At 41.3% G+C, this 27438-nt stretch overlaps 1 protein-coding gene across 5 annotated transcripts in view; it reads right to left on the reverse strand.

The window, feature by feature from the left end:
- Window positions 1–1227: 1227 nt before the first annotated feature.
- Window positions 1228–27438, reverse strand: part of znf462 (zinc finger protein 462) — a 48655-nt gene continuing 22444 nt past the window's right edge. For 3 of the 5 annotated variants that reach the window (XM_053649456.1, XM_053649458.1, XM_053649457.1), the window contains exons 2-13: window positions 21349–21602; window positions 12594–17941; window positions 12353–12490; window positions 11772–12055; window positions 11537–11655; window positions 10672–10863; window positions 10067–10358; window positions 9609–9745; window positions 8386–8609; window positions 7985–8222; window positions 6068–6179; window positions 1229–5887 (exon numbers count right to left, since the gene is read on the reverse strand). In XM_053649456.1, coding sequence (XP_053505431.1) covers window positions 5737–5887; window positions 6068–6179; window positions 7985–8222; window positions 8386–8609; window positions 9609–9745; window positions 10067–10358; window positions 10672–10863; window positions 11537–11655; window positions 11772–12055; window positions 12353–12490; window positions 12594–17941; window positions 21349–21571 — 7458 coding nt within the window. In that variant the 5' untranslated portion in view covers window positions 21572–21602 and the 3' untranslated portion in view covers window positions 1229–5736. Of the gene's footprint in view, window positions 5888–6067; window positions 6180–7984; window positions 8223–8385; window positions 8610–9608; window positions 9746–10066; window positions 10359–10671; window positions 10864–11536; window positions 11656–11771; window positions 12056–12352; window positions 12491–12593; window positions 17942–21348; window positions 21603–27438 lie in introns of all 5 variants that reach the window. The other 2 variants (XM_053649459.1, XM_053649460.1) reach the window with 2 other exon arrangements.

Genomic DNA, 27438 nt, shown 5'->3' on the forward strand with positions numbered 1-27438 from the left:
ACAACAACATATAAAGACAAGGTATTTGATGTTTTACCTAATCAACTGCATAGTTATTTGACGATAAATGAAATTGATGCATGTAACACATTCCAAAAATGTTGGGACAGGGCAATTTATGACTAATCGCGATGTGAAAAGTTGAAATAAGAAGGTGATGTGAAACAGGTGAGGCAATTGTCTAATCATAGTATATAAGGAGCCTCCAAAAAGGCCTAGTCCTTCAAGAGCAAGGGTGGGTCGAGGCTCGGAAATCTGCCAACAGATGCGTCAGCGAATTATCCAACACTTTGAGAAGAACATTCCCCAAAGACAAATCGGTAGGATTTTGGGCATTTCACCTTCTACAGTGCACAATATAATTAAAAGATTCAAGGAATCCAGGTAAATCTTGGGGCGTAAAGGGAAAGGCCAAAAACCACTTCTGAATGCGCGTGATCTCCGATCCCTCAGACATCATTGTCTTAAAAACCGTCATGAGTCTGTAATGGATATCCTGACATGGGCTCGGGTATACTTTGGTAAACCTTTGTCAGTTAACACCATTCGCCGCTGCATCCACAGATGCAAGTTAAGGCTTTACTATGCAAAGCAGAAGCCGTACATCAACACTGTCCAGAAGCTCCACCCACTTCTCTGGGCTCGGTCTCATCTGAGATGGACAGTAGCACAGTGGAATCGTGTTTTGTGGTCCGACGAGTCGACATTTCAAATAGTTTTTGGACAAAACAGCCGTCGTGTTCTCCGGGCCAAAGAGGAAAAGGACCATCCAAGCTGTTATCAGCGTCGGGTCCAAAAGCCAGCGTCTGTCATGGTATGGGGGCGTGTCAGTGCCCATGGCATGGGTAACTTGGAGCAACATATGCTGTCATCCAGAGCAGGACAACGCCAAACCATATTCTGCCTGGATTACAAGCGCATGATTGCGTAAGCAGAGAGTGCGGGTGCTAGCATGGCCTGCCTGCAGTCCTGACCTGAGTCTCCCATTGAGAACGTGTGACGCATCATGAAGCGCAAAATAAGGCAACAAAGACCCTGTACAGTTGTGCAGCCGAAGAAACGCATAATGGATGAATGGGGGAAAATTCCGCTTGCTAAACTTAACCAACTGGTGTCTTCACTCAGCGTCCAAACGCTTAATAAGTGTTATTAAAAGAAAAGGTGATGTTACACAGTGTTAAAAAGTTGACTGTCCCAGAGTGTGTTGTAGTAATTTGATTTGAAATGAGTGTATACTTTCATAAATAAATTCAATTCACAAAGTAAAACATCAAATAACGTGTCAATAATGTGTTAATAATGTGTTTTCAATATAGTACAGAGTGAACTGAATTTTCAAATGACTTTTTGTTTTTTGGGTTTTTTTTTCTGCATTTTCCAAACTGTCCCAACTTTTTCAGAATTGGGGTAGTACTTGCACAAACATGATTTGCATGGAAGTGTCATTAGAAGGAAACCTTACCTGTGACCATTTCACAAAAGTTAATGTCTGAAGTATGCAAAACAACATGTACATAAGCCAGAGGCACTGAAGAAAAAAAAGTGATATGGACTGATGAAGAAAAATTTGAACTCTTTGGCCACACTCACCACAAGGTATCTTTGAAGAAAAAAGGAGTACAATTTGATGAAAAGTACACCTTGCAAACTATTAAACCTGGGGGTGGATTATTTGCTATTATGCTTGGGGTTGTGTTGCAACCAGTGGCAGTGCAAACATTGCATGGGTAGATGGAAGAATAGATTCCAGTAAATATGAGCAAACTCTGGAAGCAAATGTGATACAGTCAGTCAAGAAACTGAAGCTGAAAAGAGGCTGGTTTATACAGCAGTACAATGACCCAAAACATAGCTCTCTATTTCCACCATTAAGAAATGCAAGCTGAAGCGTTTGAAGCCGCCCTCACAGTCCCCTAAATAAAAGATTCCTAGCTGGCTACAAAAAGCCTTTGTGAGCTGCGATATCTGCCAAAGGGGGTGTTAATAAGTAGTGACTGGGTGTCCAAACTTTTGCAAATGCCACGATTTTTTCAATTTTGTTTATGTTAATCAAATATAAAGTAATTGTGGAGTAATATTTGGGAAATAAATGTTATTACTATGCTTCCACCACTAGGTGGAATTATGTACGGATTGTCCAAGTGTTCGTCTGCCTGTGAATCCATCCAAGATTCTCAACAACTAATGGTTAGACGTTTGTAATGTTTCTATGGAATTATCATTGTATCCAGCAGATGAACTGATAAAATTTTGGAACTGATCCAAACAGTATCAAAGCCACAGCAAGGTCAAATGTCCAAAATAGATTTTCTTTAATAGCTTCCTTTCTCTTTGAAGCGTATTTTAGGCATACAAATTTGTAACAAGAAAGACCAGGCTTGTTATCCTACTGAAAAAAAAGAAAAATTTGCTGAAAAGGTTGTCTTTACTTCTTTCCACTTCGAAAATCAACCAAATATGTAATTTGGTGTGGGGTTCCCAAACTTTTGCACACAACTGTACATGAAAAGACTTACAAATGAAACACGACAATGTGAGGTTTTAACTTTACTGTGCTTTAACTCGTCATTCATGTGGGCGACAAAAAGTGCCTTATAAATCTGATTTACACCACCACCACCTTAAACCTGCACTTTAGCTTTCACTCGCTAGTTAGCTTCTCTCGCTTGTTAGCTTTTACATGCTAGGTCTGAAAGAGAACAGTGACAGCTGTGTGATTGATTTGGATGGAGCTTAAACAAGCTTTACCCCAGATTAGTTTCTCCCACTTTACGCTGAACGATGGTGAAGTTCATGTCTAATGTGATTTATCCTGCAGTTTGTGAGCGTGACTTTAACTCGGTTAAAACCCAAGTCTGAGTGAACCAGAAGATTGCAGAGCCACGTTTCTCGTTATCTGATAACTTTATTAACAAGTTAAAAAAAACCCGATGAATTACAATATTTACAGAATATCCAGAAATCAAAGTGTAAACAACAAACTTCTAGTCAACGTCACGGGTTTCACAGGAAGAAGGCGAGATGGAGGGGCTACTGTTCAACTAACTTCAAACAAAACAAACAAACAAACAAACAAACAAACAAAACTCTAAATCATATGTACAACAATCCAGTGTTCAGAATTTAACGGGTTTCTGTCTTTTACAAACTTTTAGGCTTATAAAGAAAGAAACATTTTTTTTTCTTTTTTAAAGGTAGAAAAAGAAAAGTATTTCCTATAACCACACAAAATGACTTTTTTTTTTGTTAAATATGGACGACACCAAAAAAAAAACCCCACCACATTCCCAAACACTTGACATGAAGCTTCTGTTAAAAAAAAAGAAAGAAAGAAAGTAAGAAAAAGAAAAAAAAAGCTGATTACCCAGAATACAGCTGGATTCTCTTTCCTTGCTAATCAGACAAAGCAGGAAAGACAATCGTGTAGGAGTTGTTGTTTTTTTCTCCATCAGTGATGCCACAACTCCTCATGATTTCTGTTTCTATGAAAAATGTGATGAATTCTAAACTATTTGTAAATGATTTTTGCTTTACACAGACATTAATTAACGAAATGAAACTTTTATGCAGGTAATTGTGTAATACTATGAAAAAAACGTTAAATACAGAGTCAATTATTACAATATTTTGTTTAAAAAAAAATTACTAATTTATTGAGAATTCTCTGAGAATTATGGGATTGCTGTAAAACGGGTCAACATCTCACTGCCCAAAAATGATTTTCCCTTAGTTTGGGACGTGACTGTATTGTACTGTAACTGCACCAAAATGTGTTTGGAAAGAAATGGTGAAAAATTACCTCAATAATAATAATAATAATAATAATAATAATAATAATAATAATAATAAGGCTTCAGGGTTTTTGAGCAGCAACTTTCATCACATACAATCTATTCATTGTTCCTTTAAGGAGAAGCATGTTCAAATAAAACAATTTTTTTAATTGTCCTAATTGCTTGTTGGGATGAGCTGCTCGATATCAAATAGCTAAACCCAAAATGCTACTCTTCTTCAGTTCTTGTTTCCTGTAATCAAAAAAAAAAAAAAAAATGGAGCCATGGAGTTGAAGGTGCTTTAAGTTACTACATAAGCAGGTTGTTTTTTTTTTTTGTTTTTTTTTTTTTAAAGTTTTGCTTTCATACATGATGGAGTGCAGGAACATGCCTTCAAAGCAGCAGAAACTAAATAAAAATTTGAATTAAAAATAGAATAAAACTACAGTAGCAATTTGCTACAAAACTTTGGGGCCCAGTGTTTGTCCATATACTAAATAAAAATAAAATTAAATAAAAATAAAATCAACAAACGTCTGATACAAATAAGATGGTGACTATTCCTGAAGGAATTCAGCTACAGGATTAAAGATTAACACAAGGCTAAAAATGTAAAAAAATATTGAATCTGTAAGTCAGCGTTCAGGTCAAATCACACGATCTGTGTGTCAGGCGTTACAGAATCATCACAGCTTCGTTTATAAATCGCTAAAACGAGGAATATCTGTCATTTTAGTGTCCTGAAGCTGTAAAAATCTTGCGAACAAAATACTTGCAGTAGAAATAATTTTATACTGGGACAGAAACATAGCTGTTTAGAATTGAGCCTTATGGTTCTAATTAAAACAATACACACAAATTTTGGCTCACGGAAATGGAGCCTTAATTTTTTACACATTTTTTAAATGCCTAATAATAAGATCCGGAATTTAGAGTTCTGAATATAATATAATATAATATAATATAATATAATAACAATTCTATTTTTGTTTTGTTTTTGTATGTTGAAAAATTGTGCCAAATATATATGAATAAAAAGATATCACAGACATGCTTATTGATGTTTAACACAGCCAGTAATTTCTTAATATATTTTTTTGTAATATTATAAAATGAAATAAAATGTAATTAAATTTTTTTAAATTTAGACAATTCAGGGTTGTTGGTTTTTTTTTTTGGCAATATGATCAATATTTAAGTGTCTAATCCAATCTAATCCAGCAAGTATTTGCTTAATAAAGAACATTTCAAAAATGTTTTTTATTAAATTTTTTTTCCCTTTAATTTTTAAGGGAAAAAAATATACAGTGTAATTAACTTCTTTGGGAGAAAATAGACACCAATATATCCATCAAATCAAATATAAATATCATAATCATAATGTCCTATCCTATGCTTAAGCCAATAAAATATCTTCTGGGTAAAATTCACATGAAATTTCACTGCAGTTAGCCTAACATGGGGCATTGGGGGTGCTGAAACACAAACTGTTCCTTTAATATAATCCCAGTAGAATTTCACCCAGTGCATGTCTGAAAGTTTGAATAGATGTATCATTTTATCATTAATATATTTAGCCTTCAGAAGGTAAGTAAAACGAGGGACATTTTTAACACGTCACCTTACAGGAAGTGTTTATTTGACCTGAACAGAGTTCTTACAGATTCGTCACTATTGGTTACCAATATATTATTAGCATCTGTCCTATGGGACCAAGTCACACTTTTTAAAGGATCAGCGATTTAACACACAGCTAGGATGTAACACAACCTATAGAACCCATGTTTAACACTTAAAATCTAACAATGCTTCAAAACCATGAACAGTTTTGCTTTTTTCCTCACTTTTTTATTTTTTTTTTTTTAAAATCAAGTGTCCATGAAGCAGCCTAGTTTTTTTTTTTCCAACAACAAACCGTACACCATTATAACACAGTACATTTCTATATGTCATTTTTGGTCTCTCAGTCTTCCTCATTCTGAACAGAACTCTCCGATTGGCTGGACTGATACACTCTCTCGACTTCTGTAGTGTTAGCTGATTGGTCGATGCCTCCATCTGTTATTGTTACTGAGGCAACTGGGCTCATAGCTCTCATGTTGCTGTTAACAGTCCTGAAAAGGAAAAATAATACCTCAAACCAAGTGTAGAAGCTGAATAATAATAATAATAATAATAATAATAATAAATACTGCTACTACAACTACTACTACTAATAAAATATAGTTAATGTATTTTCTGTGGTTCTTTTGATTGTACTTGAACACAAACATGACCGAAAGCCGGACACTCACATGCCGTGGCGGAGAACATGACGTTCCCATTCCAAACTAAGAGAAAAAGTTCTGCCACAAAACTCACATGGAAACTTTTTCCCTGCACTCGGAGAACACGCCATCATCATTTCTGTAACAGCACACCATCCCAAACCAGAGAGAGAGAGAGAGAGAGAGAGAGAGAGAGAGAGAGAGAGGATTGATGGTGTCAGTAGGAATAAAGGCTTAATTAATATATCTAGGTCCATAAGTATTCGGACAGTCACCCTTTTTTGTAATTTTGCCTCTGTACACAACCACAAGTATAGTCTTTCATCTTTAATTCAAGGGATTTAACAAAAATATTGCAGTAACCGTTTTAGAAATTACAGACATTTTTTCCCCAGAGTCTCTCCATTTTCAAAAGTAATTGGACAAACTAACAATTATAAATATAAGGATTATTTTTAATACTTGGATGCAAATTGTTTCCATTACCGTGGACATCACCAAATGCCGAGTTTCCTCCCAGGCCTTTACTGCAGCCGCCTTCAGTTGCTGCTTGTTTGTGGGTCTTTCTTCATTCAGTTTTGTCTTCAGTAAGTGAAAAGCATGCTCATTATGAGGTCAGGTGACTGACTCAGCCATTTAAGAACATGTCATTTTTTTGCCTTAAGAAGCTCTTGGGATGCTGTATGTTTTGGGTCATTGTACTGTGAAGTGCCATCCTATCAGTTTTACAGTATTTTACTGAATCTAAGTGGAAAGTATTGCTCTATACACTTCAGAATTTATCCTGCTACTTATATCAGCAGTCACATCATCAATAAACACCAGTGACCCAGTTTCAATGGCAGCCATACATGCCCATGCCATAACACTTCCTCCACCATGTTTGACAGATGATGTGGTATGCTTTGGATCCTTTCCTTCTCCATACTTTTCTCTTCCCATCATTCTGATTCAAGTTAATCTTGGTTTCATCTGTCCAAAGAATCTTGTTCCAGAACTGGCAGGCTTTTTTTTTCCCTAGCAAAGTGTAACCTGGCCTTTCTGTTCTTGATAGTTACCAGTGGTTTGCATCTTGAGGTAAACCCTCTTTATTCACATTCATAAAGGTGTCTCTTGATTGTAGACTTTAACAATGATACACCTACCTTCTCGAGAGTGTTCTTGACTTAGCTAGATGTTGTGAAGGGGTTTTTATTCCCCAAGGAAAGAATTCTGTGATCATCCACTTTTTTCTTTGGTCATCCAGGCCTTTATGGTGTTGCTGAGCTCGCCAGTGTATTCCCTCTTTTTAAGAATGTACCAAATTGTTGGTTTGACCATTCCTAAAGTTTTTGCTATCTCTCTGATTTCTAGTCTGTTTTTTTTTTTTTCATCCTAATGGTGGTCTCCTGCACTTACATCAACTCTTTGGATTGTATATTGAGAGTTCCCATGGACAGCTACCAAATGAAAATCAATTCCAGACCTTTTATCTCCTTAATTGGTCATGAAATAATGAGGATAAACAATGGCCACACCTGGCCATGAAACTGCTTATCAGCCAATTGTCCAAATACCTTTGAGCCTGTGAAAATGGAGGGACACTGCAAATAACAGCTGTAATTCCTAATCAGTTAATGCAATATTTTTTGTTAAACCCCAGTGAATTAAAGCTGAAAGTCTACTATTCAATCACACCCTGATTGCTTCATTTCTAATCCATTTTGGTGGTGTACAGAAGCAAAATTACAAAGATTGTGTGACTATCCAAAAACTTATGGACCAGACAGTATATTCTTTTAATTATTTTTTTATTAATGCTGGTAAATTCACTAGTTTTCATGTTTCCAGTTCTTCAGTCCTGCTTAAATGTTTTAAATAAATGTAGAATTCAAATTGTAGCATTTTTAGGAGAACATAATTCTTAATAATAATTTTTATGCAGTGATGTAGTTTATTGTTTACCCGCCATCTCTGCTTCCTGTTTACTCTCTTCCTGTGTGGCTGTCACTTCCTCTTCCATCTCTTTCTCTTCTTCTCTTTCTGCCTCCTCGGTTTGCTCATCATCATCAATGGCCACCAGTTCCTCCTTTTCTTCCTCTTCCTCCTTCAGTTCCTCTTCCTCTTCACTGTTTATTTTCTCTTTCAGAACATCCAGCTGGTCCAGATTCACTCTGCCCATCAGCTCAAAGTTACGGATCACCTAACAGCAAAAAACAGGACATAAATTTAGCAACTTTACCAAAACCATCAATCTGCGTCATTAAAATAGCATCTGTGTGTGCTAGTGTTTCGAACATTTAATTATGAACACTACGTAGTGTTCTTACGAAGTGTGCTGTTTGGGACAGGGGATGGAGGCTGACCTTGTGTTCGTCTCGGAGGTGATCCTCGAGCTGCTGCTGGTGTTTTGTGTCATAGTAACACAGTCGACACTCGTACGGTTTGGGCTCATCGTGTTTGTCAATGTGCTGCTGCAGACTGTCGGCACTTGAACATGTGAAGGTGCACTTATGACAGCGGAAGATCAAACCGTCCAGGTGACGAGACAGTTTAGAGCGAGACACTTCCAGAGGGATCACGCGCTCTTCTGGGGGGACAGAGAGGGAAATGATGATCAGTTCTATGGTATCGAGGACAGTGGTTAAGAGGACAGTGGTGTAGTGGTTGTTTGTGTAGTGGTGAGTGGTGCAGGGGATTCTGGTGTGAGGACAGATGTGTAGGGGACAGTGGTGTAGTGGATAGATGTGTAGTGGACAGTGTTGTACTGGACAGATGTGTAGTGCAGAGTGGCACAGAGGATGGTGGTGTACTAGACAGATGTGCAGTGGAAGGTGATATAGAGGAGGTGGTGTAATGGACGGTGGTGTAGTGGACAGATGTGTAGTGCAGAATGGCACAGAGGATGGTGGTGTAGGAGACAGATGTGCAGTGGAAGGTGATATAGAGGAGGTGGTGTAATGGACGGTGTAGTGGACAAGTGTAGTGGACAGTGGTGCAATGGACAGATGTGTAGTGGATGGTAGTATAGTGCAAGGTGGTGTAGTATAGGGTGGTGTAGTGGACAGTGGTGCAGTGGACAGATGTGCAGTGGAGGGTGGTATAGTGTACGGTGGTGTAGTGGACAGTGGTGCAGTGGACAGATGTGCAGTGGAGGGTGGTATAGTGTACGGTAGTGTAGTGGACAGATGTGCAGTGGAGGGTGGTATAGTGTACGGTGGTGTAGTGGACAGTGGTGCAGTGGACAGTGGTGCAGTGGACAGATGTGCAGTGGAGGGTGGTATAGTGTACGGTGGTGTAGTGGACAGATGTGCAGTGGAGGGTGATATAGTGTATGGTGGTGTAGTGTACGGTGGTGTAGTGGACAGTGGTGCAGTGGACAGATGTGCAGTGGAGGGTGGTATAGTGTACGGTGGTGTAGTGGACAGATGTGCAGCGGAGGGTGGTATAGTGTACGGTGGTGTAGTGTACGGTGGTGTAGTGGACAGTGGTGCAGTGGACAGTGGTGCAGTGGAGGGTGGTATAGTGTACGGTGGTGCAGTGGACAGATGTGCAGTGGAGGGTGGTAAAGTTGACGGTATGTCCATACCTCGGTGAAGGAGGACATGGTCGATCATGTGACTCTTGGACTTGGTGTGATAGAGACAGAAAGGACAGCGCAGTTCTCTCAGTCCATCATCAGAGGGGGGACTGTGTCCGGCCTCCACATGCAGGGTGAAGGTGGACCTGCACGACAAACACCAAATAAACACCAAATATATACAAAACAACTCCAAAACAAACACTAAAACAAGCAGCAAATAAACACCAAAGGAAAAAACAATACCAAAAATGAATATAAAATAAAACACCAAATCAAACTTCAAAACACACATAGAAAAAACAAATGAAAAAAAAATGAAAACACTGAAATAAACATCAAAGCAAACCCGAAAATAAACACCAACATGAACATTAAAGCAAACAGCAAGACAAATACCGAAATATACACCCAAAACAAAAACAAACACGCAGTGATTATTATGGTTATGATGATGATGTAGTTACTTGTAGCAGGTGAAGAAGGAACAGTCTTTGCACTTGAAGAGTTTCTTTCCTCCGTGGCGGTCTCGGTAATGTCTCCTCAGACTCTGCATATAACCTGAGCTGAACTCACAGAATTCACAGGTTAGGGTGGCGTCAGGGCGGGACAGAGCTGCTCCCAACGTCTCTGCCCCTGTCGATGGGGAGGGGCCAGGAGAAACCGACAAGAGAGTGGGTGGAGCCTGATTACGAGACGCCAATTGGTAATGACTCAACTGCTGTTGAACATCTGGCGGCTCCAAATACGACACAGAGTCTGACAAGAGACAGAGAGAGAGCATGTACTCAACACTATAGAGTATTATTTAAAATGACAGAGACCTGATGAAAATGATTGCAATTGTGTTGATGAGGATGTGTTTTTAGTGTGTGTTGGGATAGCGAGGATGAGTAGCAGTTTAGACTTGGGTGTTGAGTATCGTACTGAAAATGTAAACTACTACAACACACTTCACACCCCTTATCAGCTCCATAACACACCCTGTGTGAGGATAACACATGTCTATGTGAGTATGTCATTATTGGTCTAAATGTGTGACCTTTGACCTGAGTACAGTGTTGGTGCGTACCTTTGGTGGTGGCGTCGCTTGGTGTGTGTTGTGCGTTGTTGTGTGTGAGTGTGTGGGTGGTGCGAAGGGCAGCTCGGGCTCTCAGTCGGGGCAGTGTGAGAGTTTCCCCGTGTTCTTGCAGTGAGTGATCCTTCAGCTGACTGATCGTCATCGTCGAGAATGGACATGAGATGCACTTATACGTGTTCTCACCTGAAGCAAACAAACAAACAAACAACAACAATAACAAAGACTACAGTAACAACAACAACAGTCATTAACATCTACTGTAGAAATGCATCACAGATAAACAAAAAACAATTGTGCAGGTGTGTATGTGTTTGTGTATGTGTACCTGTGTGTGATTTGTGCAGGTGTGTGTACACCTGCATGGGATTAGTGCAGGTGCATGCACGTGCCTGTGTGTGATTTGTGCAATTGTGTGGGTGTGTGTGTGTGTACACCTGCATGGAATTAGTGCAGGTGCATGTACGTGCCTGTGTGTGATTTGTGCAGGTGTGTGTGTGCATGTGTATGCATGTACACCTGCATGGGATTAGTGCAGGTGCATGTACGTGCCTGTGTGTGATTTGTGTGTGTGTGTGTGTGTGTGTGTGTGTGTGTGTGTGTGTGTACACCTGCATGGGATTAGTGCAGGTGCATGTATGTGCCTGTGTGTGATTTGTGCAGGTGTGTGGGTGTGTGCAGGTGTGTGTGTGTATGTATGTATGTATGTATGTATGTGTCTGTACCTGCATGGGATTAGTGCAGGTGCATGTACGTGCCTGTGTGTGATTTGTGCAGGTGTGTGTGTGTGTGTGTGTGTGTGTTTGTGCGCAGGTGTGTGTGTGTGTGTGTATGTGTGTGTGTGTCTGTGTCTGTGTACCTGCATGTGATTTGTGCAGGTGACTCTTCAGGCGGCTCAGGTAGGCTGATTTAAAGGGACAGAGTTTACAGCGGAATGGTTTGTGATGTCCGTGATGAGACTGAACGTGTCGGTCCAGACTGAAGGAAAAACGAAACGAGACAGTTGCAGATGAACAGAATTCGGTTCCATGCTAACATTTTTCTGACATCGTAAATAAAGTATAAAGTGGCTGTTTGGATATTTCTCGCCATACTTGTGTCTGAAAGCTGACTGGAACTGACAGTACTGGCAACTGTACTTGTCGTCTCTGTTGATCATCGCTGTGGCCGAATGGCTTCGTTCGTGAGATCGGAGTCCCTGCATGGACATGAAAACTCGATCGCACATATCGCACCGGTGTTCCGGAACCCTCTCCGTGATCCCCGTCGCCATGGTGACCAACACGCTATCCCCTGCCTCAGTGGGAACAGTGTCCGTACTGACCGCATCCTCCATGCTGCCATTGGCGATGCCATCAGAAATTTCCACCACTCCCTGCTGTCAGAGGAAACAGATTTACATATGATTTTCATATTTACATAAGTACATTCATGATGTTTTTATTTTAGTTACAGTAATTCAATTTTATCATCTATAAGCTAGATTTCATTGCGATTTCCTTTATTACAATAAATCAAACGTGTGTCTGATCGCAAGCCTGCAAGATTCAACAATAGCAAGGAACATACAAAGGTAGCTTATAGAGAAAGTTATTTAAATAAAATCAAAGCATGATGCAATTCTCATACAATTCCGTTGCAAGGAAGTAAAACTTGAACAGTGTCCCGTTTTTACCTCCACATGTCCTTCTTTGGCTTCGCCATACTGAACGTGCTTCCTCAGATGGTTGCAAATAGCTCGAAGTGTCGGGTGAATCTCAACACAAAAGTTGCATCGGTAGCCAATAGGAGCTTTTTCAACTGAGACGTCCATCTGTGAAACACGTTACAAGTGATGAGGCATTTGGTCAGTTTTAGCATGTAGCTTAAACATTCACAAAGGTAAACAAAGCAAGAACATATTCATTACAGCTCACCTTGTTTTCTGGTTGTGCCTCTGTGGATTTCCGCCTGATCTGGAGCTGCTTCCTCCGTTCGTGGTGCACTGTAATTTTCTCAAACTTCTCGTTGTGCTTTGTAAGGTGGATGCTAAGCTCAGGAAGCGTGAGGAACTTGATTTCACAGTGAGCACATTGGTAGAGCTCGGCGCCTTCCTCCACTGGGCTCTGTATGGTGACAAAGTCCCGCCTGAGCTCGTTGCTGTGGTAATCATTGTAATGTGAGACGAGAAGGTCAGTGGTGTCAAAGGTCAGCTTAGAACACTTCATGCACTTGAATTGTGGCCATTCCAAGTCGTTCTCCAGGTGTTCATCATTCTCTGATTTTACTTCCACCAGTTCTATGTCCTCCATAATGGCTGGTGTCTCTGGATCCTTGGGATAAATCACAGTGAAGTAACGACCGAGTTTGCTAGAGGATTGCTTTTTTGGAAAAACCCCCGGGTGGCGCTTGACATAGTGCGAGATAATGCTTTTCCTGCTGAATGCCTGGAAAGAGCAGAGTGAGCACTTCCTTCGGTCTACTGCTTGTCTCAGCTCCTCACTCATCGCTGATTTATCTTCTTCAGAGGCCAGCGGTACAGTCACTTTGTTTGGTTTCTCAGTCAATGTCTTGGAAGCAGCGAGACAATGTGTGTAGTATGCATCGATGTCATGTCGTTTCTGATAGTGAGCAGCCAGACCTTTCCGGATGGGGTTGGTGTAGGAGCACAGGGCGCATTTAAAGACATTGTTCTTGCCTTCGGGCTGAGCTCGTACATTGTTGTGCTTGATGCGGTAGTGCCGAGCTATACCCTTCCTGGTGGAGCAGAAGTATTTGCACAGCTGACATCTGAACACGGTATGTTTCTCTCCCTTCGCGAATTCTGAGAGCGTAAGATCGATCTCGCATCTCTCAGGTGCTTCAGTCATACTGCTAGCACTGCATTCAGCGACACTGTCCTCTTTTCTAACCGAGGATTGCATTTGCGTTGGCGTAAATATATCTGAAACAGACTGGTTGTGATATTTCTCATAATGAATCTTTAATTTCTCAAGTGTTCCATGAGTATAAGGGCACATCTTGCACCTGTAGGCACCGTATCCCTGCCTCTGGTTTTTTGATTTTTCATCTCCCTCCGGCACCAAATCTTTGACCTCCTCAATGTCATCAGCAAAGTCTTCAGCCGTTACTTTGATCAGTGGATGGCGTTTCTGGTAATGTGTAAGAACCCCGTGGATGCGGGAGTTCACGTACGGACAGTGTCTGCACTTGTAAACTGAACTAGGATTGATATCTGCTTCCTGTGCAAAGTCCGCAGCCTTCACTTTCATGCCAGGATGTTTCTTGCCATAGTGAGTCAGAAGTCCATGAAGGCTATTGTACTCAGACAGACACACAGTGCACTGGTAGGGATTGTTTGATATAGACGAGCTGGTGGAGAAGGAAAGGTGCGGATGATGTTCAGGTACCGACCTGCTAATCTCCACAGTGCCTTCATCAGACTGGAGACTGTTGAATGGGCTGGATGTTGAGACATTTCCCTTTCCCATTGGAGACATAAGCTTATCTGATGTATGGTTTCCTTTAATGATGTCAATGAGAACAGACTCGTCATCTTTGACAGCCCACGGATGAACAGCTTGGTAATGGTTGGTGATGTCCCAAACAGAACAAGCCTCAAAGGCACAATCTCTGCATTGGTAATGCTTTATCTCAGAGTTGCCCACTTGCTTGGAGGTGGACGTGTCAGGGCCGGCCCACAACTTGCTGGCCATATAAGCATAATCAACGTTGTGCTCTGGGTGTCGTCTTTGGTAATGCATGAGCAGCCCACTGGGCTCAGCATGGGAATAAATACACCATTCACAGTGATAACCAGCCTCCAAGATTCCATCTTGATAAGCCCAGCGCAAGATGGTCATGGCTGTGGCCTTCACAGTGGGGTGATCCTTCTTAAGATGCTTCTTCAAGGCATACACATAGGGAGATGTGTAGGCACAGTGTCTGCACTTTAAAGATCTAAGTGCTCTGGATTTCTCTGCATCAGTGGCTGAGGTTGCAGTGGATGTGGAACTTCCTGTTTGGATCATCTGCGCCCTTTCCCTCTGACTGCGAACCACAGCAGTGTGTCTTCGAACCAAATCTGCATTTGCCTTTACCTCTCTGTGCTTCTTCTGGTAGTGGATCAACACTCCTTTCACAGTGCGGTTTCCATAGTCGCAGTGCTGGCAGAAAAACAACATCTCACCCTCCCCCTTGTCTGCAGTTCCTTTTGGAGGCAAATGATTGGATCCATCAGTTGCATTGGTACTTAACTGTTTCAGAAACTTTTTAGGAGGTGCAATCTGCAACTCATCCATGAGTTTCATCAACCCAAGTGTAGGAGGTGCATGCTTTATGTATTTAGCAGTCACCTTGATTTCTGGATGGCGCTTTTGGTAATGAACTAGAACGCCCACCACAGATCGATTGTTGTAAACACAGTGTTTGCAGTAGTAAAGTTCATCATCCAGAGTCACGGGCATAACATTTGAGGGCTTCGGAGTACTTGACAGGGTAAATGCGGAGTTGTTTGATGATTGCGCTCGATCTACCGATATGACCCGCATGGTCTTCTGTATGCGAAAGTATGATGCCTTCTGTTCAGGATGCTTTTTCTGATAGTGAACCAATACGGAGTGCATATTAGGGCTTGCAAATGAGCACATGTCACAATCGTACACCACAACATTACCATCGACGACTTCTCTGAAGGCTTCAGAGTCCACATTTGAGTCAGGGGTTTTGATCGAGTTTTTAAGGGCAGGACTGGAAGAAGACCTTGAGGCAGAGTTGGTGAAGCTCTTGGGCCCTGAATTCAAGATTTCTCTCAGTGTCTGCGACTCTGTAGTTCCTTTCTGAGGCTGATCGACCACGTAGCTCGAGAAGATCATGGCATTGTTGATTTTCACTGAGGGGTGCATTCTTTGGTAATGAGGCATCAGGCTTCTGACATTTGGGCTGGTGTATGAGCAGAAGCGACACGTGTACACCAAATCTGGCTGGTTAAAGTTGAGAACATTGCTAGCTTCTGGATGATGATCCATGTAGTGCTTGTGTAAGTCACTGAAGTTGTTGTATTCGATGAAACACTCTAGGCAACGGAAGACAGCACTCTGATCCTCTGGATCAAGAATGTATTTAAAGCTAAACTTAATGTAGGGATGCATACGCTGGTAATGGGTGCTAACACTGCGAGCAGACTTGTTTTGGTACTCACAGTGTTTACAGTAGAAAAGGTTACCAGGTTCCTCTGTGTACTCTGTGCTCTCTTGATACATCTCTCTGCTATCTTGACTGCTTTGATCATGGATATCTTTAGACTCTGCACCAAAGCTGTCCTCATCATCAGAGACAGTGACTTGGATAGGGATGTTTCTTGAGGTTAACTTGGACTGCAAGCTACGCTTCCTTTTGCCGACACCACGCTCCGTTTGAACAAAATCAGGTTTCCTGATGTACAAATGCTGCGTATTATAAGTGAAGCGTCGGCTTTGGATCTCGGAGTTATCTTTCTCTTTTTTCTCATCCACATGATTTTCATTTTCCTCTTCCTCATCCTCCATATCATCGAGATTAATAACGTCCTCTTGCTGCTGACTCTGACTGATTTTACTTTGAAGGTTGTTTGCAATTTCGTCAATTCTTGTCCGTTTCTTGACCGGAGACAGATCCAGAGGCAAGTCGTTTATGGACTTCCTGGCAGTCTTTCCAATGAGGTGCTTTCTGGAGGAAAATCCAAGGATTGACGTTTGAGTTTTTTGCACAAAGTTCGATGTTCCGTATGATTCGGATTCAGAATCCTGCTGCTCATTTAACGAATCGTCTTGACTTGTGGGTTGTATCCCATCACAGTATGAGTGCTTATGTTGCTGGTGGACATGTAAATCTTTCAGTGTCATTGTGGAAAAATTACAGAGTGAACAATGATGAGAATTTTCCTCTTCTACATCGGTGGATTTCTGGCCATTCATGGTAGAGCTGCCATTTCCTCCATTGACTGAGTTTTCAATTTGGCCATCTTGGCTTTCATTGGTTAGGTCCATGATGTCCCATTCAGTAGAGGAGCCACTGTGACATTGCTTATGTGTGGCAAGTTTTACTGAACTTGTACAAAGAAATGTACACTCATCACACTTGTACAAGGTGGTTTGGCTGGCTAAGTGTATGTTTTCTATATGGTGAGAGATACTGCTATGATGTTTAGCCAAAAAAGAGCAGAATGGGCACTGGAATTTATTCAGATGCCTTCCAATTGGAATTCCTTCGGTCTCCAGCAGTTTATTATCCTCCTCTGACAGAAGCAGCTTAGCAGAATCCACAGTGCACAACGAGTCGTTGTAAGTAGGATCATCAACGTCACAGAGTTCATCATCATCAGAGCTGCTTTGTGAATCGTTCAACACGCTGGTATCCAGATCCACCCTTGAGTGCGACATGTCTGACATGGCAAAAGTCGACCTCTCTGACAGTATGGACGATCCTGTGCTGTTGGGAATCTTTCCTGCAATATGGGAATACTGAAAAGGTGACAGCCCTGATAGGGACTTCACTGAGGCACTACCTTTCACAGATGCTGAGGAGCCTTCATTGCCACTTAGATCAGCTGACATCAAGTTGGACGTTGGAGTGCTTCTTGGCGATGAAGGAGAATTTGATTTAGAAGATCCTGCACTTCCATCTGCTTTGGGTTTTTGTAGTGAGACCATAATCTTCACCATGTTTCGGTGCTTCTTCATCATGTGATCACATAACTGTTGTCTTTGAGAGGTCTGGAAGCCACACCACTCACAGCTGAAGCCACCTCTGGACCTTGCTTTGATCATGGATTCCAAAACGTTACGTTCGGTAAGATCCTGTGATTCCTCACACTGTTCTTCCGAAGACATGGCATCGGAGTCCATGTCCAGAACCTCTGTTTCAGCTTCTGCTTCAACAGGAGACTCTGAATGGGCCAGAAAATTATTTTTGTGATGCATACTCTGATGCTTCAGGATTCTCGCTCTTCGAGGAGATTTATATGTACAATACTGACACGAGTACAGCTTATCGACGCTATGATGTGCTGTAACGTTGAAGCCTGACTTGGAGGTCTCGAGTGAATTTGAATGGTCGTTTGAATACGCTCCTCCTTCAACGCCATGGACCTTCTTAGCATGCTCTTTGAGGAGGGATTTCGATCGAAAGTAGCGCACACAAAATTTGCACTGAAAAAATGGGTTTTTTGCCTTGTCGGCTGACTGATTGTAAATCGTTTGGTTTGAACTGGACAAGGGCCCCGAATCTGTGGTGAAGGAGTTGAGGCCTGAAACATAAACATAGGGAAAGCGGAATTTATTTATTTTTTGCACGCCGTTTATTTTATGTGCTTAAAGCAGAAAAGGCTGCGTGTCCGTTTATCTGGAATCTATAAAAGGATCCGTTATGACAAATGGGATCTATTTTACAAATTACGACACTGTTTAGTAGTATCATAAACAAGACAAATATTACAACAAGCATTAACAACAATGTTGTTCTCTCATTAAAATCTGTTCCAATGGACATAAAAATCAGGTCCATGGAAATACTCAAATTATGTTGTCGTCCATGCGGAAAATGAGGCTATGTTGAAATTCTTAAGCAATAAAAATGTAAGCAAATGTGTAGAAATGACATATTTTATGCATGCTTTCAACACTGTTAGGACGGAGCATGTATTTTTTTTTTTTATCGAGTAATTAGGCCTGTCTTAAAACTGATTTTGATATCCAAGTGCTATCCTCCTCATGGTCACCTTAAAGAATCACACTTTACCTGTAACGCTTCAGATCCTGACCAAAATGGGCAAACAAAGGGTACTTCTTTCATTGTTGACCTGTGCACTGTGAGCTGTATGGGGCCGTATATTCCGTACACGTCACCCAGTGAACTAGACTTCCTGACACTGTGGTTACACAGACCAACTGCACACGTGAAACAATGATTGCACAGATTTGAACATGAAGAATTTTCATTTGATCAAAGTGCGGATTGACGTGATTCACGACGTGATGCATACATGAGTCTGACTGATGATGTGGAAAGATGTCCAGGGTGATTCATAAATTCTGAGAAACAGTAGCAGTGATGCAGACTTCAGGCTGGAGTTGTGTGCAGTGTGTGCTTAGATAAAAACTGCAGTGTGATCAGGGGCAGAGACAGAACATAGAAAATGGAGGGAATTTGGGATTCATGGGGCAGTGGACATGTTTTAAACACACAATAAAGTCAATAACACAAAGGCAAAACGAAAAACCCAGACGGCTGTTTATCTAGGTCAAACTGAACGGAACAATTTTCTGGCAGGTTGATAAAAGTTTCGTTAACACAGATTTATCGCACTCGATAAATGATTCGCATATGTCGATAAATGACAAATCGGCCGTAAATGACCGAATGTGTTCACGGCACAGCTCTTTAGTGATACCCACAAAACTCCATAAAAGAGCTGAAAAGGACAAAATGATGACTAAATATGAATGAGTGCCTTCTAAATTTGGTGCATGCTAAATTTTCCAGTAATGCACCTAAGCCATTGCAGCGTGCCAGCCATCACAGACATAATCTAGCTTTTCCGCCTTTTACAGAGTACCATTAAATTTGTCCTAATGGAACATCTAGTCTTATTTGTCTTAATTTGTGTTTGGACTGCTTGCTTTCAGGTCATTATTATGAAATGACGGAGTTTCTAAAAATGTTCATTAAACTGGTGTACTTGAATAAATGAAGGATTTAATCTTGACGTCATTGGTGCATAAAATTGCATTAACTCATTAACAATTTGAATTCAAGAGGTTTGTGTCCGTGAGTCTCCGTAAATATAAATTGTGCACAAACTTAAGAGCAAAATGGATTTTCATCAAATACCACTGGTGTAAATGGTCAGAACAACAATGCTTTTTGCAGCCAATTGCTCACATTTACAACCGCATTCGCAAATGTGACCAGAGTGGAGATCCTCAAAAACTAAGTTGTGGGACGCACACGCTGCTGGTGCGCCATGATGCTGCGGTAGAGAAATGTGTTCTGCTCAAAACAGGAAATGTAGTGTTTATTAATATGGGTGCTGTTTATATTACAGAATTGACATTAATGCTTCATTATCACCTAAAATCTGGCTCTATTTACTGCTGCGACTTGTGCAACACAGCATGTGTTTCAATGTTCTCGTAACGCTAAAACCAGGCGAATGGAACTGAGCCAATAGCCAGCCACGTTTCTGAGAACATCACTGTCTGTCCTTCTCCGTTTTTTAAGGCGTCATGATTTCATTTGATTTTCACACTGACGCATGCCACTTTATCTGCATTCATTTGTGTTTGTTACTCATTTCAGACACCAAATTAAACGTCCCACTAATAAACAACTGATATGATTAGTTTTGTCACCAAACAAAGAGAAGAAGAGAGGATTTGTAGTCAGATACACAGGCCAAGAACAATAAAAATAGAGAAGGAGAAAGTAAAAGTAAAGAAAAGTGGAGAAAAGTAGAGAAGGTGGAGAAGATAGAGAATGTAAAGAAAAGGCAGAAGGCGAAGAAAGTGGAGAAAATGGACAAATTGAAGAAGGTAGAGAAAGTGGAGAAGATAGAGAACGGTGAAGGAGAAGAAGAAAGGAAACGGAGAGAAGAAGGAGAAGAGGGAGAAAGTACAGAAGGTGGACAAAGAGGAGAAGGTGGAGAAAAAGAAAGTGCAGAAAGTGGAAAAAGGTAAAGAAAAGTGCAGAAGGCGGAGAAAGGGGAGAAAATGGCAAAAGTGGAGACGGTGGACAACATGGAGAAGATTTGGAAGAAGAAGGTGGAGACAGTAGGAAAAAGTGGAGAAACTGGAGACATTAGATAAGATGGAGAAATTGGAGAATATAGAGAAAGTGGAACGGGTGGAGAAAGTAAAGAATGTAGAGAAGCTGTAGAATGCACATAAGGTGGATAAATTGGAGAAGGCAGAAAAAATGGAGAAAGTACAGAAGGTGGAGAAAAAGAAAGTGGATGAAGTGAAGAAAGTAGATAGTAAAGTGAAGAAAGTAGATCATGTGGAGGAATTGGAGAAGGTAGAGAAACTGGTGGAGAAATTGGAGAAGGTGGAGAAATTGGAGAAGGTGGAGAAAGAGGTGGAGAAATTGGAGAAGGCAGAGAAAGAGGTGGAGAAATTGGAAAAGGCAGAGAAAGAGGTGGAGAAATTGGAGAAGGTAGAGAAACTGGTGGAGAAATTGGAGAAGGTGGAGAAATTGGAGAAGGTAGAGAAAGAGGTGGAGAAATTGGAGAAGGTAGAGAAAGAGGTGGAGAAATTGGAGAAGGTAGAGAAAGAGGTGGAGAAATTGGAGAAGGTAGAGAAACTGGTGGAGAAATTGGAGAAGGTAGAGAAAGAGGTGGAGAAATTGGAGAAGGTAGAGAAAGAGGTGGAGAAATTGGAGAAGGTAGAAAAAGTGGAAAAGGTAAAGAAAGTGAATAAAAAGTGGAGAAAGTGAAGATGATAGAGAAATTGGGGAAGGCGGAAGAAGCTGAGAGGCTTCCCCATGTTTGCATAATTTGACATTTCTCAGAATGGTTAAGATAAATGATATATAGGATCCTTCAGGCTTCGTGCTTTTGCCACATTTACATACGCCACGTCAGGTGTAAAAAAAAAAAAGTTCTTTTTTTAAATCAAACATTTAGTCCTGAGGTACGTGGGGTGCAGCTGTTGGATGTACCTGGTTCCTTGTGTGGAAATTCACATTCATTATTGGTGATGTCCTCGTCGTCCTCCTCAGTGTGACTGAAGGAGTTTAAGGAATCGGACCTTGACCTTTGAGGTGATTCGTTCCCGACGTCTGTAGGCTGCAGGAAAACGGTGTGGACGTCCTGAATGTGAGCCTTGAGCTCATCGCAGGACTCTGCACGGAAATCGCAGCCATCGCACTGTAGCACCTCCATCACTGAACACTCCCTGGAAAATCAGGGAAACCTGCAAAGAAGAGAAAAGAAAGAAAGAAAGAAAGAAATGAAAACAGACAAAGGACTTTGGTGATGTGTAGAGCTGTCTCTCATCCTGCAGGGACCAGTCTCATCACCTCAGCACGAGGGTATAGCAATACGGCTACTTTAAATCCCCGGTGCATCTTAATTTCAACCTCATCATGATCGATATGAACAACACTGATGGAAACAGCACCGAAAGCCCCCCTCACACTCGACGAGTCTTATATTCTGACACAAAAGACTGCTTGTTTCCAGGAACACTTGCTGAGAAGGGATTATGGCTGGATTCACTCTCTTTCTTCATGACCTTGGGATAAAGCCAGAGCTGGAGAACACCGGCGTGTCTCTGTATTTACATCACACGTCTTCGTCACACTGCATCAGGTCCTTCTGGAGCAATGAGGACCGCACTAAGTCCCCGAGGTGGCCATGCAAACGCAAAGCATTGTGGGGAACAAATCAACCAGAGGTGGCATAATTATCCCAGATCCCAGAAATAATCAATAGCAGTCTCACAGAATGTCTTTCACGTCAATACATCTAACCGCGTAAAAAAAACAAAACTGACGTTCACTGAAGCAAAGCAATAAATACAAAGAAAATAGGAAATTTACACCTCCAAAAACACACTTCATAAATTATGGAATAAACCACAAATTAATTAAATAATAAAACAGCGTGTGTGGTGCTGTTACAGTAAAATACTGAGTGATGGGGTGGTGTAACAGCACGTCACCGAGTACTTTAATCCAGTTATACCACAGCAATTTGGGAATGTTATCATGTATGGCATATCAACTATAAACATTATTTTCCTCACCAGCCTCATTATTCTCTCTCTCTCTCTCTCTCACACACACTAAGTTAATAAGAATAAAAATGTACAGCTTTACTCGTGACTGTTACTTACAGAAAACCATGTCTATGAATATACATACAGTGCTGTGAAAAAGTATTTGCCCCCATCCTGATTGCTTCTGTTTTTGTGTAGATCTCGTACTAAACTGTTTCAGAAATTAAAACAAAATCGGAGATAAAACAAAGGCGACCTGAGTAAACACACAATACAGTTTTTAAACGATAATGTTATTTATCGAAGCAAAAACGTTATCCAAGACCAACTGGGCCTGTGTGAAAATGTATCGGCCCCCATAGTGACTAATTCCCCAAATCTATGACACTGCATTCATAATGGGGTTCAGCTGGACTAGATACAACCAGGCCTGATTACTGCAAACCCTGTTCAATCAAATCAACACTTAAATAGAACTTTTTCAACAGTATGATGTTGGTTAAAAGGTGCTCTCTTCCAGAAAACCCTAAAGGAGAATGTCCGGTATTCAGACTGTAAGTTGAAACTCAAGCACATCTGGATTATGCAGTAAGACAATGATCCAAAGCATCGGAGTAAGTCCACCTCTGAGTGGCCTAGAAAAAGTCCTGATTTGAACCAAATGAGATGCTGTGGCAGGACATTAAACGGGCAGTTCATGCTCGAAAACCCTCCAATGTGGGTGAACTAAAGCAGTTCTGCAAAGAGGGTGGGCCAAAATTCCACCACAGTGTTGTGAAAGACTGATCTCCAGTTATCTGAAGCGTTTGGTTGTAGTTATTTCTGCTAAAGGTGGCACAACCAGATTTTAAGTTTAAGAGGGCAATTATGGTGATGGGTCTTGGATAAAAAAAAAATAAAAACTGTATTGCATGTTTACTCAAGTTGCCTTTGTTTTATGTTGTATTTTGTTTGAAGATCTAAAACTATTTAGTACGAGATATACACAAAAACAGAGCTTCAGGTACATGTTGAATAAGTGTGTGCTCATTCATGAGGCTCGACTGTCATGTCCAAAACTGTCAATCATCTCATCAACCACGCCTCTTATTTATCAAATAACTAAAAAAAAAAGAAAAAACCCAAAACGCATATATTGGGCCAACTGAACCTGTCAGAATGACAGGACTCACACTATTCCTGATAATAAATTCATGGAGATGTAATTTTAAATTGAATGGGCCACTAGAATGCCTCAGAGACATTTTGGCTTAACTTTTAAACCACTGTTACAACGTACCCTCATTGAGTCATTGAGCACAGCTCAATACACTTAATTTTGTTCTATTAGATGTTTCAGCCCTCATATAAACCTGATTTGCAGCTGCTCTGCTCTCAGAGGTGCTGTTATAGAAAATTAATCCAATCAGAATACAGGATTCTGAAGCACTGCGGTATAACTAATACTAAATCAGTACTAATAAAAGTGCACTAGTCACACTTTATTTCTAAACAGTCTTTCATACTTTAAAACTATAATAATATAAAACAAAAAGCTGAGCTATCGCCTTACGATTGGTAAAGGTGTAGTTTATGCAAGCTTTACTCATGATTAGCCACACCTTCTTTACACTGAAATAGGAGAGACTGTGGATAATTATTCGATACTACAGTACAATACAGTAATAGTATACATGAGTGATGTGCGGCATACAATCTCACAGTTTTTATCATGAGCAAATTAGTATAATTACTGTAAGTAGTAAAATACTGTTAAAGCCAACAAGAACTAAAGCACTACACGTACATCAGCTCTTTTAAAAGTGTATTTTTATCATGTGTGTGATGCGCAGCCTTGCTGTGATTCGGAGTAAGGATACAATACCACACAAGGCTTTGAAGATCTGTAGTAACACTAACACTGATCTGTTCTTAGTCCAGAACCTCACACACTCCAGAACTCGGAGGAAAACTGACTTGACGGCTGATAAACTGAAGTGCGGAGTTTCTCCTAGTCAAGGACAGCAAGTGAAGGACTCGGTACTCAAGTGGTCCAAGGCTGAGTGATGAGTGAAGGTCAGAGGAAAGGTAGAGCTGTGAACAAAATAAAAACAGTGTGTGGAACAGTGTGTGTGTGTGTGTGTGTGTGTGTTCACTGTCAAAGAAACATTAACTTTATTACTAATGTTTGCTTAAAAACTTTTATCAAATCAACTAACTGAAGTGTAATTTCACTACACGTTACTCTCTGTCGGAGAGGCCATGCCCCCTTCGCTGTGACTGACAGACACAGAGGCCACGCCTCTTTCAGTGAAACTGACAGGTACAGAGCGCATGTCGCTGTCACCGGGACTAAGACATAGAGACAGTGCCTCTTTCACTGGGATTTGCAGGCACAGAAGCCACGCCCCCTTCACTGGGATTGACAGACGTACAGGCCACAACACTTTGACTGGGATTGATAGACACAGAGACTAGATCTCCTTCACTGTGACTGACAGGTACAGAGGCCACGCCTCCACCACTGATACTGACAGGTACAAAGGCCATGCCACCTTCACTGAGACTGATAGATACAGAAGCCACACCCCTTTCACTGGGACTGACAGGCACGAAAGCCACGTGTCCTTCACTGGGATAGACACACCAAGGTCACACCAAGGTCACACCAAGGTCAGTCCGTCTGGAGGAAAGATTACAATGTATAACTTTTATTTTTGTGCTTTTTTTTTTTTACTGTTCTATTGTTAGCAAGCGCAAACTAGTAAGTACAAATGGTGTGATTGTTATCTCTAAAGTAAGTTGGAAAAGTTGAAGTGCTTTTACGAAGCTGGACTAATCAGAAACTGAACAGCAGTGATTTCTGGCTACACTATATTGTCTGAACCTGAAAAATCACACCCATATGTGCTTGCTGAACATCCCATTCCAGATGTAGACCCCCCCCCCCCCCCTTTGCTGTTCTAATAACCTCCACTCTTCTGGGAAGGCGTTCCTCTAGATCTTGGAGCTTGGCTGTGGGGATTTGTGCTCATTCAGCCACAAGACCATTAGTGAGGTTGGGCGCTGAGTGAGGACATTTGGGGAGCATTCCAGTTCATCCCAAAGGTGTTCAGTGGGATTGTGGTAAGGGCTCTGTGCAGGCCACTGTGCAGGAGTTCTTCTACTCCAACCTTGGCAAACCATGTCTTCATGGAGCTCGCTTTGTGCACAGAGGCATTGTCATGCTGGAACAGGTTTGGGCCTCTTAGTTCCAGAGTAGGCAAATTGTAATACTACAGCATACAAAGACATTCTATTCAATTGTGGGCTTCCAAGGTTAGGGAAGAACCACATATGGACGTGATGATCACACGTCCACATATTTCTGGTCATATTGTGTAGATGGTTTCCCCTCATTCTAACAACAAATCTGATATGCTACAACAGAAATGCTAAGCCACAGCATTTTTTGTTGTCCATCTTATGTCCCCACCTTCTGCCTCCAAAATGGCATCAAGGAAGGTGTTTTTCTGTGAGCGAGACAAAGGACTTGAAGGTGAAATAATCATGAGAACCACCTGCCTCTGTGCCATGCTAAGCTAACTGCTAATGATTAATAAGAGAAATTTTCCAGGTCTTTGTTGCTGTGACAAGTGAAGAGCAGTGCAGGTCCTTCGAGATTCAAGGACAGCAGCCATTTTAAGACTCAGCCGTGTGTGTGTGTGTGTGTGCGCGCAAAGTCTCTGGTGAAATCTCAGTCCATTGGTTATAACCTCATATCCCCTGAAATCTATTCACAGCTCCGATTCATGTATAAAAGACAGATGCTAATGCAAATGCTAATGATGTGGTATGTATAAGGAATGATGTTCCTCTGGAGAAGTGCTGACAAAAAAAATGTGTCCTACAAATACACAGCTCAGCAGAAACACTTCACTTCTGCCAGCCTGACTTGGCCATTTTATATGTCAGAACGAAACCTCAGCCCATCTCAGGATTAAACACAGAGCGCAAACACAGTCTCTGAGCAGGTTCTCAAGGACAATCGCTTCTTTAAAAAAGAAAAAAAAAAATCTTCTGCAGGCTGTAGGAGGAAAGTGCCAGCTCGGCTCCACGAAAGGGTCTAAAAATGCAAAGCATGCCTGAAACGTCGTTTTTTTTCCCCTCCTCTCTCCAGAGCTCAAAAACATCTGCAGCGCCGGGGAGAGGAGCAACGAGACGGAGAGAGATAGAACTGTAATGATACGCTAGTATGGCTGTAAAAAGAAATCTAAAATGGTTCTATCATTAGCATTACACTCGATGACTAGAAGGTTCCACAACAGTTCTTCAGATGGACAACGATACCAGTTTTCTTAGAAATTCTATTTATAATCTTTTCCAAAAGGGGGCAACTTCCTCCAAAATGACAAACATAAAAGATCCTGTTTAGGTGCTAGACTTAAACAGGAACACACCCCCCCGCCCCGCATGTTCTCATTATCTCCAGAACCAAACTGTGGCATGTGGGTGGGGCTAGAAACCGGTGCCGATCCTGATAATATTAATGTCACTTAATATTAATGAGTCTTTATTGGTCATGTATACATTACAGCACAGTGAAATTCTCTTCTTCACATACCCCAGCATGATAGGAAGTTGGGGTCAGAGCACAGGGTCAGCCATGATACAGCACCCCAGGAGCAGAGAGGGTTAAGGGCCTCGCTCAAGGGCCCAACAGTGGCAGCTTGGCAGTGCTGGGACTTGAACCCCTGACCTTCCGATCAGTAACCAAAGCCTTAACCGCTAAGCCACAATATTTATAATTGCTTTATAATTATGACTTTCCTCCATACCTGTGCATTTAGGCCTAAACAATGTAAACTGTATAAATGGTTTGAAAACAAAATGAGTTTCTTTGAGGTGGTTCACGACAAATCTGGCTATCATTTTTCCTTTTTCAGAAAGATCGAATTAGACATTATTTTTGCTGCTGCCATGCAGCCTAAATGTTTATGACGCCAATTGTTCGTCACCATTTTCCCTTTTACTGCTGTTGTAGCTTGGTGCTTTTCATTTTGCCTTGTGG

This window comes from Ictalurus furcatus, chromosome 18 (assembly GCF_023375685.1).
Source record: "Ictalurus furcatus strain D&B chromosome 18, Billie_1.0, whole genome shotgun sequence".
NCBI lineage: Eukaryota > Metazoa > Chordata > Actinopteri > Siluriformes > Ictaluridae > Ictalurus > Ictalurus furcatus.